Below are 19223 nucleotides of genomic sequence, written 5' to 3'. Positions count from 1 at the left end.
TATATACATACTGAAGTTTTAAGCAAATGATATTCACACTCATTGGGTTGGGGGGAGTTTTTTAAACTTTTTTTTTAAAAGCTTTATTTATGTAAGTACTCTCTACACCCAATGTGGGGCTCAAACTCACAGCCCAAGACCAAGAGCTGCACGCTTCTAGCCCGCCAGGCGCCCCCCCTAAAGTTCGATCACATGATATTTAGATTCATTGGGGTGGGGTGAGTTTTTTAAAGCCTGCCAGGCGATTCTGATACACAGAACCTGTGATACAGACTCTTCTTACTGGAACTTATTGATGAAAATGTTATGTTAGTTGCATTTCAATTTTGGTGGGTTCGAAAGATACAGCACCTCTTGCTCTCCAACTGACACCTGTTACTACAGCAAGCGTCTACTATGTCTCTGTGGATTCTGTAGGAGTGCTAGCTGGGGAGGAGTAGCTGCTTTCAAAAAAAAAAAAAAAAATTAAAACCAAACTTGTAAGTTAAATTGGGATGGATTTACAATGGCTGCCATCACAGAGCCACTGAACTGAAAAGAACTTGAGCTAATGACCACATTTAAAAGTCATTTTATCTCAAGACAAATTACATTTCCCTACTGTGCTCGATAAAAGATAGATGGATGAGACCTCTTACCCAGCCATTTCATTGGACTCTTCACAATACTGTTTTGCAACTCTCTTACGGATTTTCATTAATATTAGAAAAGGAACCTACTGTTTGGCTGTACTTTTTTTTTTTTTTTTTTACCTGAACTCATATATACATTACATCACAATTACACATCTATTACAGCCATCAGTTCCACCTTGCAACTGTTAATAAGTCTTTCCAATTAGATTGTAAGCTCTCTGAGGTAAAGAGAATTTCATATTCCTTTCTGTAATTAATGTCTGTACTTGGAACTTTATGCATATCATCTCATTTAATCCTCATAGGTACCCTACCTAATAGGTACTGCAACCCTTATTTTTATAAGTGAGGAAATTTATAAGCTCAGAGAGACCGAAGTTATTTATCAGAGTGAGAATGCTAGTTAAGTGACACAGTTCAGATTGTATACAGGTATAATTAGCACCAATGTCCCCCTGCATGTTCTTTTGAATACATGATGGCAACCATTTTTGCGTAGCAAATGCCCCATATAAACACTCACTAAAGAAATATTGCTTAAAATTATTGTAGAAGTGGGCCACAAATTATTTCATAGTCAAGTCTACAATGCATTTCCTTGATACAGAGAGACTAATGAAATTATAGGACAAAAAAATTCTATTAGATGGGATGGTTTAAAAGTACTCTGCAAACTAAATTAAAGGCAATTATGGAGATGAGAATATAGACCTTTACCCTCTGTTTTTATTTTCAAGGTTTCACTGTCATCTAGACAAACACAGTTTAAAAGAATCAAATCTCTCATGAAAATACTGCTTTCTCCAAAATAAGACACTGGAATATAGACAGTGAACAGAAGGGGGAAATTTTTAAGCACATTTAGAAGATAAACTTTAGCTAGTATTTATTTGCAGCATTTGTTAATGCAGTTGCCATAAGCGAAATTCTTCAAACGACTAGCTAAAACAATGGAGAAAAAAGTAAAGAATAAATATTTACTGTGTTTTTGGTACAGTCCTATCCTCTGCTTCTCAGCTAAAAATAACTTTTAGAGCTAAAAATTCTCAACTATGAGTTCATGAGATAAAATTAACGACTAAGGAAGAATCTAATTAGCTGTTATCTGCAAGGATTATGTAAAATTTAATGAATCTGAAATCATTTTAAAGAGTCATTTAAATGATCAAGACCACACAGCTTAGAGAAGCAGTATGTCGTACCATTCTTAAAAATAGACTAAAGTTTGGCATATTTTCAAACAGTATAGATCTTCTCCATAAATATGTTCTGAGAAGTAAAAAAGAAAACAATTTACCAAAAGACTAGTACGCACACAGTCCTGAAACTGTGATATAAAAATGTAAAAGCAGCTATGTTTACTGTAACTGATCTATTTGAAATTATCAACAGAAAGGCTATATATAAAACTTAATGTGAAAACAGAATATGAAGATTCTTTTGGGCTTTTGTCCGGTCTTTCCTCCCTTCTCAAAAATTCAAATGCCTTAAAAAAGATTTTGGATTAGGACAAACAAAAATGCGTACTATTTAAAAGAAAAATAACTGATAAGATATCGGGCTTGGCTGCTTAGTTTCAAAAACTTTATGAAATATTCCTCTTAAAAACCAGAGTATCTTAAGACTATTAAACAGGAGATTCACAAAAGAATGAGGAATGATTTTTCATGGCTAGTAAAGAGATGGGGTACAGACATATATGTAATCTCTAAATATCTTAGATAACACGGAAAGGTGTAAAGACAATGGTTCTGGGAATCCCCATGCCTTAGACTGAAATTCTGGCTGTATCATTTATTTAGCTTTGCAACCTAGGCTAACTACTTCCTCTCCCTGACTCTCAGGCTCACCTCTAAAAGAAGGGTGTTGAGGATATCACCTATGACTGTATACATATCCAACAACTGGACAGCTACAAGTCCCCCCTTTACCCTTGGAAAATCATCAACCTATATGGCTACTTGATCAGTAATATACTAATTAAAAAGCATTTTAAGTATTCTTTGAGGGAAGAACTTAACATTTTTCCATGGAAAATATAAAACTCTATACATGTACTTTCATACAAATTAGCAACCTCAGATTATTTTTTTTAAATATATGACTTAAGGATAGTCTGAAGCAAACACCTAGAAATTAATAAATAGAAATGGCTCTTATTTAGCAAGTATTTACTGAGTTCTCACCACATGCCAGGCACTGTTGTAGGTGCCGGGACTATAGCCATAAATAAATCAGATGAAGTCACAGATCTCGCAGAATTTCTACCTCTAGTTATAAGATGCGGCCTAGCTTTTTTTTTTTTTTTTTTAAGATTAGAACCTAAACCAATGAAATAGCTTATTTTTTAGTAATCTACATACCCAGTGTGGGCCTTGAACTCATGACCCCAAGATCAGGAGTCACATGCTCCATCTAGTGAGCCAGCCAGGCACCCCAACCTAGCATTTTGGAAGAAGAAAAAAGCCATGATCTCAGAGCCCTGCCTAAGGTAAGAACAGTTTAGAGCAAAATGCAGTTTTACTTTTTCTGGTCCTCTAGGTGATTGTTCTTTTGGGGTCACAGACGCCTTTGAGGAACTGATGAAAACTGCAGACATACTATACTTCTCGTTAAAAACTGCGTATGTACACACATAAACACATTTTCAAAAACTTTCTGGGGATTCACAGACCACCTAAGAATTCCTGCTAGACTCTTCCAAAGATTTTACTACGTGGGAAAATGTCAATACTGCTTGCATTAAGAAGTCTTAACGTACTCCAACAGGTTGAACTAAGAAACAAATTTAGTAGACAACTTCAGAAGACTCCTCTCAATAATGAACTTTCTGAATATGTTTTAAATGTTTTAATTTCTGACTTACATTCCACTGGGCCTTCTGAAATACATTATACACAAGATTTTCTTTTCATATAAGAAAAATAAATGAATCCCTATTTCCGTAAATAATCCCCAAATTACTTACAGGCATTTACAGCCAGATAATTCTATCTCTGATATGAAGCAGACATCTTAGGATTAACTCGAATTAACTCTGACTAGCATTCTTTTTTTTTTTTTTTTTTAAATGTTTATTTATTTTTGAGAGAGAGAGAGAGAGAGAACATGAGCAGGGGAGGGGCAGAGAGAGAGGGAGACACAGAATCCGAAGCAGGTTCCAGGCTCTGAGCTGTCAGCACAGAGCCCAACGTGGGGCTCGAACCCACGAGCTGTGAGATCATGACCTGAGCTGGTCAGACATTTAACCAACTGAGCCACCCAGGTGTCCCCCTCATTTTTTAAAATGTCTGAACATAATTTTTATTTTTGTTATTTAAAAAAACCCCAATTTTTATAAAATGTCCCAACTGGCTCCTCTTCTGTATTTCCACCACTCTGCTGTCTTTCCCATTCTGTAAACTAACCCTGGGCTCCTGCCACTGTACTTCGGCAACATCTTCCACATGGCGCACATCTAAGTTAAGAAGCACTTATGTAGCACGTCTGTGCCTCACTCACTGCTACAGTAGCTTAAGAAGTAAAAACTTAAACACCTATAATGACTTCATTTTTTTTTTCTGCTTCTTTGTGTTCTTTTATTACATTACTGCTACTAGTGATGATGGTTCAACATTTTTCTAAGGTCATGATTATTCTGAAAGGGCAAAGTGGTATTTCCCAAAAGAGGGCTCTGGACTGCAAAAGTTACTTTTTATAGTAAACAGGGAAGTTTCTCTAATCCGCATATCTGTCTGATAATGAGTTTACGCTTATCATCTGATCTCTGCAATTATTTTGCTACTTGACTGCCAGCATCTCTTTAATGCTGCACATGTTTCTAACAGATTAAAATACCAGAGATATTCCTTTGGGTCTATCATTCTTATGCTCCAAACAGATGGTGGCTCCTCTCTGTAAAATATCAAGTTCAAAAGGCCTCTCCAGGAGCGCCTGGGTGGCTCAGTCAGATAAGCGTCTGACTCTTGATTTCAGCCCAGATCGTGATCTCACGGTTGTTGAGATCAAGCCTGCACTGGGCTCTGCACTGACAGCACAGAGCCTGCTTGGGATTCTTTCTCACCCCTTCCTCCCGTCCCTCTCTCAAAACAAATAAATAAACTTAGGAAAAAAAAAAGGGGGGGGGGAGGCACTCCAGTCTCTCCAAAAGTACTTCTGTCATCCTAAGTTCTTTCCCCCCCCCCCCAAATGGTCATTGGTTTTTGAGAGAAAGAGAGAACAAGCAGGAGAGGGACTGGAGAGGGGCAGGAGGGACAGAGGATCTGAAGTCGGCTCTGTGCTGACAGCAAAGAGCCCGATGTGGGGCTCCAACTCATGAACCATGAGATGGTGACCTGAGCCGAAGTCAGACACTCAACCAACTGAGCCAGCCAGGCGCCCCACATCCTAATTTTTTTTTTTTTTTTTTTTTTTTTTTTAACCACAGCAGCTCTATGCTCTGGACAAAATGAGGTCCTTTCTTTAAAGACTGGCTTATACTTTGTTCTTGCCTCTCCCGTCCACTTGAACTACCATCCTCCTCATTTCATTTGTCATTCTCATCATTCTTCAAATCCCCTCTTATCTGTAATTCTGACTTGCCAGGCAATCAGTGTACAGTTCACATGGAAATGAATCACATTCCCTATTCTGTCACTTCTTTCTATTCTTTACCAAATGATGTGAAACACTGTATTCTTTAACTTGTGTGTTTATGTGGACACGGCAAGCTGCAATGACAGGAGAGATGGAACCATGCCTCATGTTCTGTAGTCTCCCTGCTGTATCACTTCACCTCAGGGTAGACTGTCCGTGTTTCATCTGCTGAAGTTACTAGAAAGCTTGTGCATCTCCTAACTTATACACAGTCATACAGTACTCATATTCAAGGCCAGTTTTTTATCCTGAGAATTTCTCTTCAGTTTCATGGCTCTGTTGTTTATTCATTCACTGTTTATTGAGCTGTGTATAAGTACTTTCTATTTTTTAAAAAAGTTTAAAACATTAACCCCAATGTTAATTTAGGGTTCTGAGGCATTTTAAAAATCGTATCTGGAGTAAAAGTAGCCAACTTTTTGAGGGACAAAGAAATTTGGCAAGGCATAATGAAATATTTTTTTTTTAAGTAGGCTCCACCCCCAACGTAGGGCTTGAGCTCATGACCCTGAGATCAAGAGTCGCGTGCTCTATCTAGACTGAGCCAGCCAGGTACCCCAAAATTATTTTCTAAGATTACACACCAGGGTTACATTTTCACACACATGAAGAAACAGGAGCACTTAGACAGCTAGTAATGAATCAGTAACTACCTTTTGAGGGTTTATTTCCCCTAACCATAGTACTGGATGCTGTGTGGAACCTATAATCTAGCTGAAGAGACCAGCCTGTCTTCACTCCACCACCCACTTACGAGGAACTTTTCAGTCATGGCCACCCCAACTTCTGTCCTCATTTGTTGATTTAGGGTTCTCAAAGGTATCACATGACGTTTTTAAATTAATTTTCATAGCTTTAGATACAATTCTTAACACTCTGAGGTACCGAACACCAAAGAAAGACTCAGGACCACTGCTCTAGACCAAGATATAAATCCTGTTATTAGCAGTATACAGTGTCACTTTTATTCAACTCACTACAATGTATTAATTGTAAAATGTTCCTTTTTGCAAGGACACTTTTATTGTTTAGAAAAAAGAAACAAGAGGATTTTGCTGCACAAAAAGGAATACAGTGCGATTGAGAGGATACCAGTGGCTGACGTCTCTCTCAAGACCTGTCACCAGGAGCTGGAGACTTGGAGGGTGAGTCTATTTCTTCTCAATGAGTTTCATTACTAACTTGGGCTCCCTTAAATCTTTCAAGCATAAGTGTTAAAAATTAAGTTATTCATTTACAGACGTCCGAAAACTTCAAAACCCTACGAGAAAATACTTATTTGAATTACTGACTTTGAAATACAGGACAAATAAAAAAAAAAAAAAAGGAGGAGGAGGAGGAGGAGGAGGAGGAGGAGGGAGGAGGGGGACAAGGAGGAGGAGGAGAAGGAGGCACTGTTTTGTCTTCTGGCACTAGTACCAAGATAAAAACACTACAGAGACGCGGCTGACAGCACATCAACAGCAGTAAGGAAGGCAAAGTGACAGAGTTCTGCTCTGAGGAAGCACAGCAGAGACAGCAAAAATGGTTATCTCAGCTCAACACACATGCCTACAGCGGCAACGCTAAGGTTAGAAAGAAATTATCCTTAGGTATTCAACTGGGCACACAGGGGCACTGAGAGTCAGGTCTTTAAAAGAATAGCTCATTTTCTCTATCACTACGTTCTAGTGATGGTAGCAGCCTGCTGAAGGAGAAACTGAGATACTTCAAAGCACATTCTTCGCCTCAAAATTAAGATTTAAGGGAGAGGGAGAAGGAAACGCAGACACACAGGGAGGAAGTAAGTACAGCCCAACAAAAAGGTACTCGGTGCCCATTAAGTGGCAAGTCTATCTACAGAACAGAACTGTATCTCTACCTCCATTTCTATACATTCCCTTAAACTTTAACTGACTCCTTAACATGAAAGTACTAATACTTTATTACAGATTTCATTATGTGAAAGTATTATATCTAGTATTTACATTATAAAATTATTTAAAATGCTTAAGAAACGAAATAAAACTTACCCCATCACTTTCTCTATGTGGATTCAGCCTACTATAAACAGCTTCAATAACATTGCGCCTAAAAAAAATTACGCTTCAGGTTTATTAAAATTGCAGACAATTACTAAGCTTGAGTATTTAAAATAAGATTTCATCTGGACCGTTCTCAAAAATTAATTGCCACACTTAAACACTTGCCAAGAACATAGTTTCTATATCTCACTCAGAAACTGATCCAGCACAACCCCAAATTTGTTCTCATTTATCAAGGAAATAGGACCTTCACCTTCAAAGCACATGATAAATAATTCCCTTAAAAAAAAATCTCTTTTGGATGAAATTTTAAAGTTCTTCTCTAGTAAAAGAACCGTCAACTCATTTCATTTTTAGATAACTGATATACTTCTTACCCAAAATTAATTACTAATTATAAATGAACTCAAAATTAGTTCTTTTTGTTCTACTTACTTGCCAGCAAGACCTCCCCCAGGAGGCAAATTTGGGATATTTTCTGCAGACAAGATGCGCATGACATGGGCAAGATCAGGCATTCCTTCCTCACCAGACTTCTCCATAATTTCTGCAAGTTTTTAAAAAGAGTTCCTAAATTAATGTGGTAAGTCCGGATTCACAGAGTGAAACAAGGGGTGTTATTTGGTAGTATCAATTTTCAAATGTAAAAAAAGTAAACATTATCTTACTATCACACGAGGAACAAAAAAAGTAATATAAAAAGTTAGGTGCATACATAAAAGCAAAAACTGAAACAAAGGAAACGTTCTATGACACAGCAATAGTGGAGAAATTTTTGGTATAAGCCGAGTGAAATGGTTTATAATCACTAAAAATGATTTAGTACAGCTATGTGGAAAAGCATATACATCTGATCTGATTTTATATAAAAATACAAAAGTTATTAAGACTATAATTATCAAAAAAAAAGCGATGGATAAGGATTGTAAGGAAAAGGAGAAAAAAATAGAAATCACTTTATAAGATTGTTCATTTTTAATCAAAGAATAGCTGACGTATTATATTCGTTTCAGGTGTACATAGTGATCCGACAATTATATACATTACTAAATGCTCGCCACGGTAAGCGTAGTCTCCATACGACGCCAGTGCAATATTACTGACTGTATTCCCTATGCTGTACTTTTCAGGCCTGTGACTTGATAACTGGAAGTCTGTAGTTCTTAATCCCCTTCACCTAGTTCGCCTATCCTTCCTCTGGCAACCACCAGTGTGCTCCTCATATCCAGGAGTCTTTCTGTTTTGTTTTCTAGATTCCACATAGAAATGAAATCATAAGGTATTTACCTTTCTCGGTCTTATTTCATTTAGCATAATACTTTCTAGGTCCATCCATGTCGTTTTATAAGGTTTTTGATACCTAAGTAGTAATGTTCCACAACGATTTAAAAAAAGGAAAATGAGTCACAGAACTTGCTGAAGCTTAGAACAAAGTAAAACATTTACATGTTCCGTTTACACTTAAAATTTATGGAAAACAGGTATTTAGTACATGATTATTTGGCCAGTATTAAGATATAAACTCCTTGAGTCTCCTGGGTGGCTCGGTTGGTTGGGCGTCCAACTTGGGCTCGGGTCATGATCTCACAGTTCACGGGTTTGAGCCCCGCATCTGGCTCTGTGCTTACAGCTCAGAGCCTGGAGCCTGCTTCAGTTTCTGTGTCTCCCTCTCTCTCTGCCCCTCCCCCACTCACACCCTGTCTCTTTCTCTCTCAAAAATAAACATTAAAAAATTTTAAAAAGAATGATATAAACTCCTCAAAAATCAGACAGTGCCAACTGACTTGAAGTTAACAAAAAAGCAGTATCCTCGGCGGTTACCACGCCTCACCAGGCCCTCACCATGACCTTAACTTTCACCACTCCCATTCGACTCTGCCCCTGACCCCTTTATCCCCACAGGCTCCATTCATAGCAGCCTTCTCCTGCTTCTAGATCTTCACATGTACTTCTATGCTCTTTCTGCCAGTCCGACCAACCTATTTTGCATAGTTCACTCACACTCATTCTTCAGGTTTCAACTTCTTATGTCACTTTCTCAAATGCGTCTCTGACCCAAGCCTGGAGCAGGTGCACTGCTGCACACTTCCACTGCATATGATAGTTAATGTGTCAGAAGACTGCAAGCTTCTTGGAGGCAGGACTGTAATTCTCCTGCCTTATACTTGCATCTCTATAGGACAGGATTTCTCAGCCTTAGCACTACTGACATATTGGACCAGACAAAAAAAATTTTTAATGTTTATTTTTGAGAAAGAGAGAGAGAGAGAGAGAGAGAAGCACAAGTGGAGGAGGGGCAGAGAGAGACACACACACAGAATCCGAAGCAAGCTGCAGGCTCCAAGCTGTCGGCACCATGCCCCACAAGGGGCTCGAACTCACAAACTGTGAGATCATGACCTGAGACGAAGCTGGATGCTTAAGCAACTGAGCCATCCAGGAGCCCTGGACTAGACAAATTTTTGTTGTAGAGGCTGTCTGTGTACTGCAAAATGTTAAGCAACATCCCCGGCCTCTACTCCATACTAGAGGCTGGCGACACCCTCTCAGTTATGACATCAAAAAGGTCTCCAGACATTGCCATGAGACAGAGAGAGAGAGAGAGAGAGACAGAGAGAGAGACAGAGACAGAGACAGAGACAGAGAGAGAAGACTGGGTATGTTACAGAAAGTATATATAGAGAGAAGTCAAATGAATTATAATGTAAACAAGATGGGGAATCTAAGTAAAAGGTACTACATGTACATGGGAGCTCTCCTGATTTTTTTCAACTCTTCTATAAATTTAAAATTACTGCAAAATAAAAGATTAAAAAAATAAGTACAGTTGACCCTTGAATGACTCAGGTTTGAACTGCATGGGTCCATTCATGTATAGATTGTTTTCCAATACAGTACACTACTGTAAGTATATTTTCTCCTTATGATTTTCTTAACAACACTTTCTTTCCTCTAGCTTACTTTGAATACGTGTTAGTAGACTGTCTATGTCATCAGTGAGGTTTCCAGTCAATTAAGTTTCAGGGGAGTAAAAACTTATGTGTGCATTTTTAACTTATGGGGAGTGTTGGGGGAAGAGGTGGGGATGGTGGTGTGTTTGTACCCCCAACTCCCATGCTGATCAAGGGTCAACAGTAAAATCAATGATCTCTCACAACACCAATGCTAACTCTAATCGGGAAGATAAAAACATACAGTAATGAATTCCTATGATTAACTTGGTAGGAGGGAATTAGTATTACTGGAATTATAGCACTTGATGTTCATGATAACCCTGGAGGCAAATTTCACTGGACTCCTCCACTAAAAGTATAACAAAGGAAAGGGACAATAAAATAGCAAGGTTTAACAGTATTTTCGAATTTTTCTCCTTGGGGGTATCATAGGCCTATCTCTTCTCCCTGCCAATCAATTCCCACTCACTGGTCCAAGATGTGACAGTAAATCTCAGGCACAGATGCCTGTTTTTTAAGGCCTTGTTTAGAAATACTTAGTCATTTTTTCCCAATTAAAAAAAAACTACTTGATAAACAAGGAAGAATACTTTTCCTTTCCTTCTTAAAAAACAAACAAAAAAAAAAAACCAAAAAAAAAACAAAAGCACCTATCTTACTTACCTTCAACCCGTGATTCCAAGTGCTTATCCAGCTCTGAATCTTTTCTCACTGCTTCATCTGAGACCTTGGGAGCATTTGAAAAGCAAACTAGTACAATACTCATGTTATCTCGACTTCCCTGTATATTCAAGAAAGAAAAAGAAAGAATTATATTTCTACAGTCCAGCAACTTCCTATTATTAAATTCAAAACAGAGTTAATTACATTAAGCAATTATAGTTTATTTAAATCACCAGAATGCACACATTCAACACATTCATTTCCATTCCAAAGAACTATTTGAAGCATTCCCTGAAGAAACAAGATCTCTAGATAGGGGTAGATCTGTAATTATTTTATGACTTTTAATTCTGTGTACCTATTCTTACCCACCAACACTCCACAAATGAGGAAATGAGGAAATGCATCTTTATATGCATTACATCTTCTAAACTCTGTTTCCCACTCAAGACTACATATTCCCAAAGTGGCTCAAGCCCAAAACACATCTTCCCAAACAAATGTGTAATTTTCACCTAATTAACCTGCAATAGAGCAATGCTAGCAAAACGCCACTGAATTTGACACAGCTGAAAATTACTGATCATTAGGATACTCAAGAGACTATACTGAACAATTAAGCAGAGAAGAAAACAGATTATAAACCATTCCGAGGATAGCAAACAATGGAATGTAACTGGATGGCTGAGATACTATACAGTCAGATATAAGAACTTTTGAAGAAAAGCCATCATATTGTTAAACAGAATCACAAACAGGGTCAGAGTCTGCAGAGGGGAGCTAAAACCGCTAACTTAAGGACAAATTTTACTGCTGCCTTGTTAATCACACTATCACGTACAAATGATCTATATTTAAAAAGTAGACTATTACCATAAGATTATGAAAAATGAATTTAAAACTTTCTCATTACTTTTCCTATAGATATATTACTTTAACTGAGTTTCTTAGAACAGGATAAAACAGTGCTTGGGTCACCTGGATGGCTCACTCGGTTAAGCATGCAACTCTTGATTTTGGCTCAGGTCACGATCCCAGGGTCGTGGGATCGAGCCCCATATGTGGCTCCACGCTGAGTGTGGAGCCTGCTTAAGCTTCTCTCTCTCTCCCCAGCTCACGTGCTCTCTCTTCCTCTCTTAAAAAAAGGGGGGCGGGGCGGTACCTGGGTGGCTCAGTAGGTTAAGCATTCGACTTCAGCTCAGGTCATAATCTTGCGGTTCACGAGTTCCAGCCCTGCGTCAGACTCGGTGCTGACAGTTCAGAACCTAGAGCCTGTTTTGGATTCTGTGTCTCCCTCTCTCTCTCTGCCCCTACCCTGCTCACGCTCTCTCCCTTCCTCTACCAAAAATAAACATTTTTAAAAAATAAAGAAAAAAAAAGAATAAAACTTCTTGAAATAGTGACTTTTCAACCCACACCCCCCCCTTATGGTTTCTATTTATGATTCTAAACAAACTAAATCAATGTAGGTGGTAGGCTATTTTGTCTGATGGTGCCCTTTGCCAACTCAAGTGAAAAAAGCCTAGGCCACATCCATTCTAGTCTTTTCATTCAGTATGGCCAGAATCTAGGCAGGCACTGTTTGTTCAGACTTGTCACTTTTTTGGAACCCACATGACACAGCCAAAAAGACAGAAAGATCTTGCAAAATGTGAAGGCAATGGAGGCCAGGCCTTAAGAAGGCTTCAAAAAAAATAACTTTTCACAGACTTGCATGCTTTAGTAGGAAGAAACATCATGAGTATATAACCAGATTCTCTGTATTTGGGAGGGAAAAAAAAAATCAAGATTTCCAAAAAATCAGGATTGGTCCAAACTAATTTCGTTCTTTAATGAAACCCACCAAGACTTTCACAATGACTTAATATAAGAAATACTACAATGGCTGTAGAATATATATACATATCCACACATAAATACACCATGGTTCCAAACAGCTCCCCCCTCCCACCCAAAAAAAGAGTCAACACATTCTACAGGATTTATCATGTAAGTTCAGGTCAGGAAAAGCTTTATACCATAGACATTCAAGACACACACACACACACACACACACACACACACACACACACAATTTCCATTAGGTTTTTATGTTATAAAAATTAAATCCTACCAATTGGAAAATTAACTGAAAGATAGTTTAAGGAAGTTTAAATATCAAAAAAATAAAGGAAATAATTTACATTTACACCTAAGCATGTGTGATTTCAAGGATGCTTTTTCTATTTCTACATAAAGATGACTTTCCCCTAAGTACAACGTATGAGTGCATTTCAGTAATTTTTATACAGCAACTTAAAAAGATGTTTTTCCCTTTATGCCTCCTCAGTTTTCTAGAGATAAACTATCCTTACATAATCAGTATAAATTTTTCATTAAGTTCAGAAATGAAACATGATAAAAACAAAACAAATCCAGCTTGGTGAACTGAAGCAATTAGCCAGATATTTAAAACTGATCATTTCAGTGCCTCTTCTTTTTATTTTTTGACAACAGCACAGCAGTACCACTCTAAGGAATTAGACCACTAACGGATAGTTCTAGGTCAAAGCAGCCAGTGTCCCTGCCATATGTAAGGGCATTTAAATGGAAACAGAAAATAATCTGATGTGGTTAATTTTTAAGCTGAATGCTGCCCGGTTATAAAGAAGTGTCCTGGATCAAGTGTTAACATGGCATATGAAAGTAAGTTGTGAACAGAATACCACTGCCAAGGTTAGTAAATGAATATCTGATAAGTAAACCATCAATATTCCTCATTTTTTTAATCATTTTTTTCAGCCTGGTACTGTGCTTATCTTACTTACATGTTCAAACACCAGCCAAACTTCAAAAATAGACCAAATTTTCACCTATCCATGAGAGATGGAGTCTATGATTACTTCAAGAACACTCCCTTCCACCATTATCTTATTCCCTGAACCTGTATTTCCTTCACCTCCCTGTTTCACAACCATCATCTACAGAATTAAAATTTATTGAGGTCTATAAACCAGAGAACTATTCAGGCACTTACCAAGAGCTTTACCCTCAACAACTCCACAAAGATATTATCATTCACCGCTATCTTATAAGATGTAGAAACTGCAACTTCACCTGAATTCATTCTATGTGGTGCGGTATAACTTAAAACCCAGCTGTCTGGCTCCAAAGCCTATGTTCTAATACTAAACCCATGGTTCTCAAATGGTGCACCAAGAAGCCCCAGGGTGCTGTGATGTACTCACAGAGATATTAAAAATAAGGGGAAATACAGTGATACTCCACATCTGTGGACACCCCACAATCTACCGTGAAGTAATTCACAGTTTTAACAGTAGATAATGCGATATTTCTCTCAATGACATCCTATCTTTTCAAAGCCGGGGTTTTAAGAGTTGGTGTGATAAAAAGCAAGTCCCATTAAAAAAAAAAAAAAAAATCAATGTGATACAGGCAATGAAGATGGCCGTGCCCAATAATTATAATGTTTGAGAAGTTGTGCAGTGACCAACAGGTACACATCTCATTAATATGTAACTGTAGTTCCTTAAAGAATGAAATAAAGTATTTTTTCAATGTATGTGTATTATTTTGTTAAGACATATATACTCATTAAGTTTGCATCTCACTACATAAACACTTGTATCTGTTAAATATTACTATGGCTAAGTAGCACTGTGAAAAAATTACTAAGACACTCCGGCAACATGGGACCAAGAAAGTTTGGGAATCACTACACTACAGACTATACTTTTACATTCAGTCCTTCCCTTCCACGCCCCAAAATACACAACCACACTCCATTCTAACACGATCCAGGTCTACCTTTGCATTATTCAGAATTATATTTTCTGAAAACTATAATGGAAAAACTCCTGAGTTTAGAGCTGAACAGTTGTTTTGGGGGATACACAAGTGCATTTTCCGTATTGGACTACTAATCTGGAATGATGCTGCCTTTGGAAAATAAGTCATTAACTTACCTCAATTTTATCCAACTATCAAGTACTATCTCATGTTTTAAAATAAATAAGCTTGGGTGGTTTTGTTGGTTAAGCATCCAGCTCTTGATTTCTGCTCAGGTCATGATCTTACAGTGTATGAGTTCCAGCCCCACATCAGGCTCCATGCGAACAGTGTGGAGCCTGTTGAGGATTCTCTCTCTCTTCCTCTCTCTCTGCCCCTCCCGTGCATGCTCTCTCTCTCAAAAATAAATAAAAATAAAACTTAAAAAAAAAAGCAAAATAAAATAAATGAGCTTCTGATAAGTAGCATATAAACTGAATTTAGGAATATCAAATAGTATTTTTTTTTCAAATAGTATTTTAAAAGAAAAATAAAAGAACAATTTAAAGGAACACTGAGTTTTACAATTTAAGAAAAATGAAGCAGGTGGCAAAGTAACATGCGTAATATGATCCATTTCTGTAAACAGTAAAAAACAAACCAACCCCTCCGCCTATTTTTATACTCCTGTATGTTTGTATAATAAACAGAATTATTTGGAAGAATATATATGGTTGCTTAAGGGGGATGAGATTTTTTAAAAGGACATCAAGATGAGTAACTTTACTTAAAACATCTTCGTATTTGTTTGCAAATGTTATTCATCTTGTACTTAGTGTTATCCTTCAGGAAAAATTTTTCATGAAACCCTCTGAGAAATATTGGCAATAAACACACCAAACTTGAGTCCGGAAACGTGAATTCTACTCTTGGCTTCAACACTTACCAAAACAGGACTTACAGCTATCTTTTAATGTCAAACCTCCATTTCCTTAATTGCAAATTGGAAATAGATTTTTATTTTGTTCACCTCAGAAGGTTACTAGGAGGATAAATAAGGGTTACTTATAAGTTATGAAAGGCTATGCAAACAGCCGCTATGTTTTCTATGCAACCTGAAATTAACATAATTTAACATAATGGATGCCAGCACTGGCAATAAAATGGGAAGGGTGCTTTCTTAGGGACTATTCTCTCCTACAGTTAAATATCTTCAAGAGAGTAATGCCTGACCAGAGTCATCCAACACTTACAGCTTCATATTGCTAAGTGGCAATCCTGAAAAAAAGATTATCATTAGCAATAATAATGCTAACTACCTTTCATGGTTGTGAAAATTAAATGCGTTAAAATACCTGTAAAGTGCTTAGAATAGCGTTTGCTCATAAAAAGCAGTGATTTACTGATGCTATTGTGATTACGATGATTATCACAATCTCCCAAGATTTCATGAGTTAACATATAAAAGTGCTTGTAAACTATTATGGCATGACAAGTGTTAGAAAATATTAACACATCATTTAAATCTATTATCACGAAAACTTCAATACTTAAAAACTGTGTCTATTCTCGCTTTCTCCTCTTGAAGTAGCTCTCACTTACTGAGCAATCACTAAGTGCCAAGCACAAGGCTAAAGTGCTTTCCATGGAATCTAAAATTTTGTATTCAATCTTTCAGACTAAGTTCAAAGTAATCATATTCTATTTTAATCATATGTTTTTTTTAATTTTTTAATGTTTATTTTTGAGAGACAGAGTACAAGCAAGGGAGGGGCAGAGAGAAAGGGAGACACAGAATCCCAAGCAGGCTCCAGGCTCCGAGCTGTCAGCACAGAGCATGATGCAGAGCTCAAACCCACAAACCATGAGAGCATGACCTGAGCCGAAGTCAAAGGCTTACCCGACTGAGCCACCCGGGCGCCCCTACTCACATTATTTTAATTTTTTTAATGTTTATTTTTTTTATGTTGTATTTATTTTTGAGAGAGACAGAGAGTATGAGGGGCAGAGAGGGAGGGAGACACAGAATCTGAAGTGGGCTCCAGGCTCTGAGCTGTCAGCACAGAGCCAGATGCGGGGCTCGAACTCACAAAACCGTGAGACCATGACCTGAGCAGAAGTCGGACGCTTACCCAACTGAGCCACTCAGGTGCCCCTAATGTTTATTTTTGATGTGAGGATGGCAGGAGCAGAGGATCCGAAGCAGGCTCTGTATTGACAGCAGAGAGCGCCATGTGGGGCTTGAACTCACAAACCATGAGATCATGACCTGAGCCAAAGTTGGACATTTAACTGACTGAGCCACCCAGGCGTCCATGTTTTTATAATATTGCTAACCCTTAGTTTTACAATACAAATGAGTGAAATGACAAAATTATGGAGTTAGAAAAACAGAAATGGATAAGATGTTTAATATTTAATTCCATTAAGTAACATGCAAGGTTCAAAACATTCATAAGTCTGTAATCTTTCAACATAAAAGTTAATTAAGCTTCTCAAAACTGATTTCAATTTGAATGCAGCTTCATTCAAAGGAACTATGATGGTCAACTTCCACTAAAACTGAATGAATCATGTGTTCCAACCTTTTGCCCCATTACTATAGTAATTTATCATTTCTGAGATTCTAGGAATTCACAATGTTTAATGCCATCAACGGGAATATTTAATCACTTTAAACTGATAAAAGCTATCAAGCGAAGATATGAAGATATGCTACCAGAATCCTTTCAACTCCATTCTGAAGGGTGGAGTCAAAATTCCTGAAAACTAGCATCCTTTCTACAGAAGGGAGAGTGCAGTTTATCCACAACACAAACTTCTTTTTTACTCCAAATTACAGACCTACTAGATTTTGGCTATTCCCTTCAAAACTACATGCCATTCTTTCAACAAAATGCTATGCAACCATGACAAATGATTTAGACTGACACCTACAGACATGGCGATCTCTCTACAGCATATTGTTGAATGAAAAAGCATATTGTAGAATAACAAGTATAATGATCTCATTTTAATAAAAATACACACATTCACAGGCAGGCAAAAAAAAGACTAGAAAGATACATACCACAACAATGAATGTAGCCAGGTTAGGTGAGAGGCAAAATTTTTGAGTGTTTATATGTTCTGGATTGTCTGGAATTTTTTTCAATAGCCAAGTAAATACTAGTTTGATAATCAGGGAAAATTCTGTTTTCATCTGCTGGTCAGGCCAAAAAACACCTGCTTGCTTTTGTCTCAAAAAGCTGCAGGTCAGAATCTCTCTATTTAGAGTCCAAGGAGGAGGCATTTTTTGAGCCACTGACTATTCAATCACTGACAACCATCGATACCTTCAGTGCTTAACTTGTCCAGGTAAAAAAAAAAACAAAAAAAAAAAAACAGAAAAGAAAAGAAAAAAAGAATACAGTGCGCTTAAGGAAAAAAAATCTAAAGAGCTAAAGGAACCACCATTAAAAACCCTTTCAGAAAAAAGCTGCCAACTACAAATAGCAGCCCTTAAATTTTGTCTATTTGAAGTTGCCTTTTCCCGTTCTATGGAAAAGAAATAGACACTTCACCAAAAACTGGGTACTTCCATGGACTCAGAGATCCCTCCTGGGAAATTTTTTGGCTATGCTTGTACCTTCCAAAGCAACTTACATGGTGGAGAGACAGAACAGTTCTAATCTAGACAGTAAGTCAAAACCTTTCTTTCATATAATCAAAGATTAGTTTTGCCTTAGTATCTTTTCAATCAGAGTCATACAATACACGCATATCCTAGGCACTGGCCAGATAACTCCAATTTTACCTGATTGCTATACAGACACTGTCAAAACCCATTGGAAACTACTGAATACTTTAACAACATTGAAGGGAATTGCTAAATAAGTTAGTCTGGAGTTTCTTTCCCTATTACTGTATCAAGTTAAGATTCACAGAACATTATAAAACTAAACGTTCATGTTCCACAGGAATTCTTCACAGGATTATGTTTTACGTTAGTCTCTGGTTTTGAATCACTGCTGACAAAAACATCTATAGGAAAAGAACTCTGGTGTCTTCTGCAAAAGCTAAGATATTCTCCACCATGTCATACATCACTTACATGGAGCCACATGTAAATTCCTTTTTGATTTTATCACTAGGAAAGAGCTGCTTTTATTAGACAATAAGATATACACAATTTGTACTTTTACTTCAGTTTTCATCTCGTCTGCCAGGAGGCTCAGATATAAATCACAAAACTTGACTTAGCCTAGGTCTCTGGCGTATCTTTTGTAGATCTAATACAGAATTATACTATATACGTGGTTCACCAAACTGCTTCAAAATCAGGCATAAGACAGCTTATTGCCAGTGCTGAGAATTTAAATCAAAAGGCACAATTCTGTATAGATGCCCCTGCCACATCAACAAGCCATAAAGTACTTAAATGAGAACAAATGCCACAAACTTATTAAACCTAATTTTCAAATTAGAAGGCTGAGATAAACGAGGATGGCCAAAAGTAAATAAATTAAATAATAACAAATAAATAAGTCATTTCTGATGAAGAA

At 37.3% G+C, this 19223-nt stretch overlaps 1 protein-coding gene across 3 annotated transcripts in view; it reads right to left on the bottom strand.

Moving 5' to 3' along the window:
- PPM1B (protein phosphatase, Mg2+/Mn2+ dependent 1B) overlaps positions 1 to 19223 on the bottom strand; it is an 82892-nt gene that overhangs the window by 6418 nt on the left and 57251 nt on the right. For all 3 annotated transcript variants that reach the window (XM_047069477.1, XM_047069476.1, XM_047069478.1), the window contains exons 3-5: positions 10912 to 11029; positions 7730 to 7841; positions 7283 to 7340 (exon numbers count right to left, since the gene is read on the bottom strand). In XM_047069477.1, the coding sequence (XP_046925433.1) occupies positions 7283 to 7340; positions 7730 to 7841; positions 10912 to 11029 (288 nt within the window). The remainder of the gene's footprint in view (positions 1 to 7282; positions 7341 to 7729; positions 7842 to 10911; positions 11030 to 19223) is intronic.

The sequence above is a fragment of the Lynx rufus genome, unplaced genomic scaffold (assembly GCF_022079265.1).
Source record: "Lynx rufus isolate CCGP_SWC_20201006 ecotype Redwood Valley unplaced genomic scaffold, mLynRuf1.p SCAF_8, whole genome shotgun sequence".
Taxonomy (NCBI): Eukaryota; Metazoa; Chordata; class Mammalia; order Carnivora; family Felidae; genus Lynx; species Lynx rufus.
This window is presented reverse-complemented; position numbering and strand designations above follow the sequence as displayed.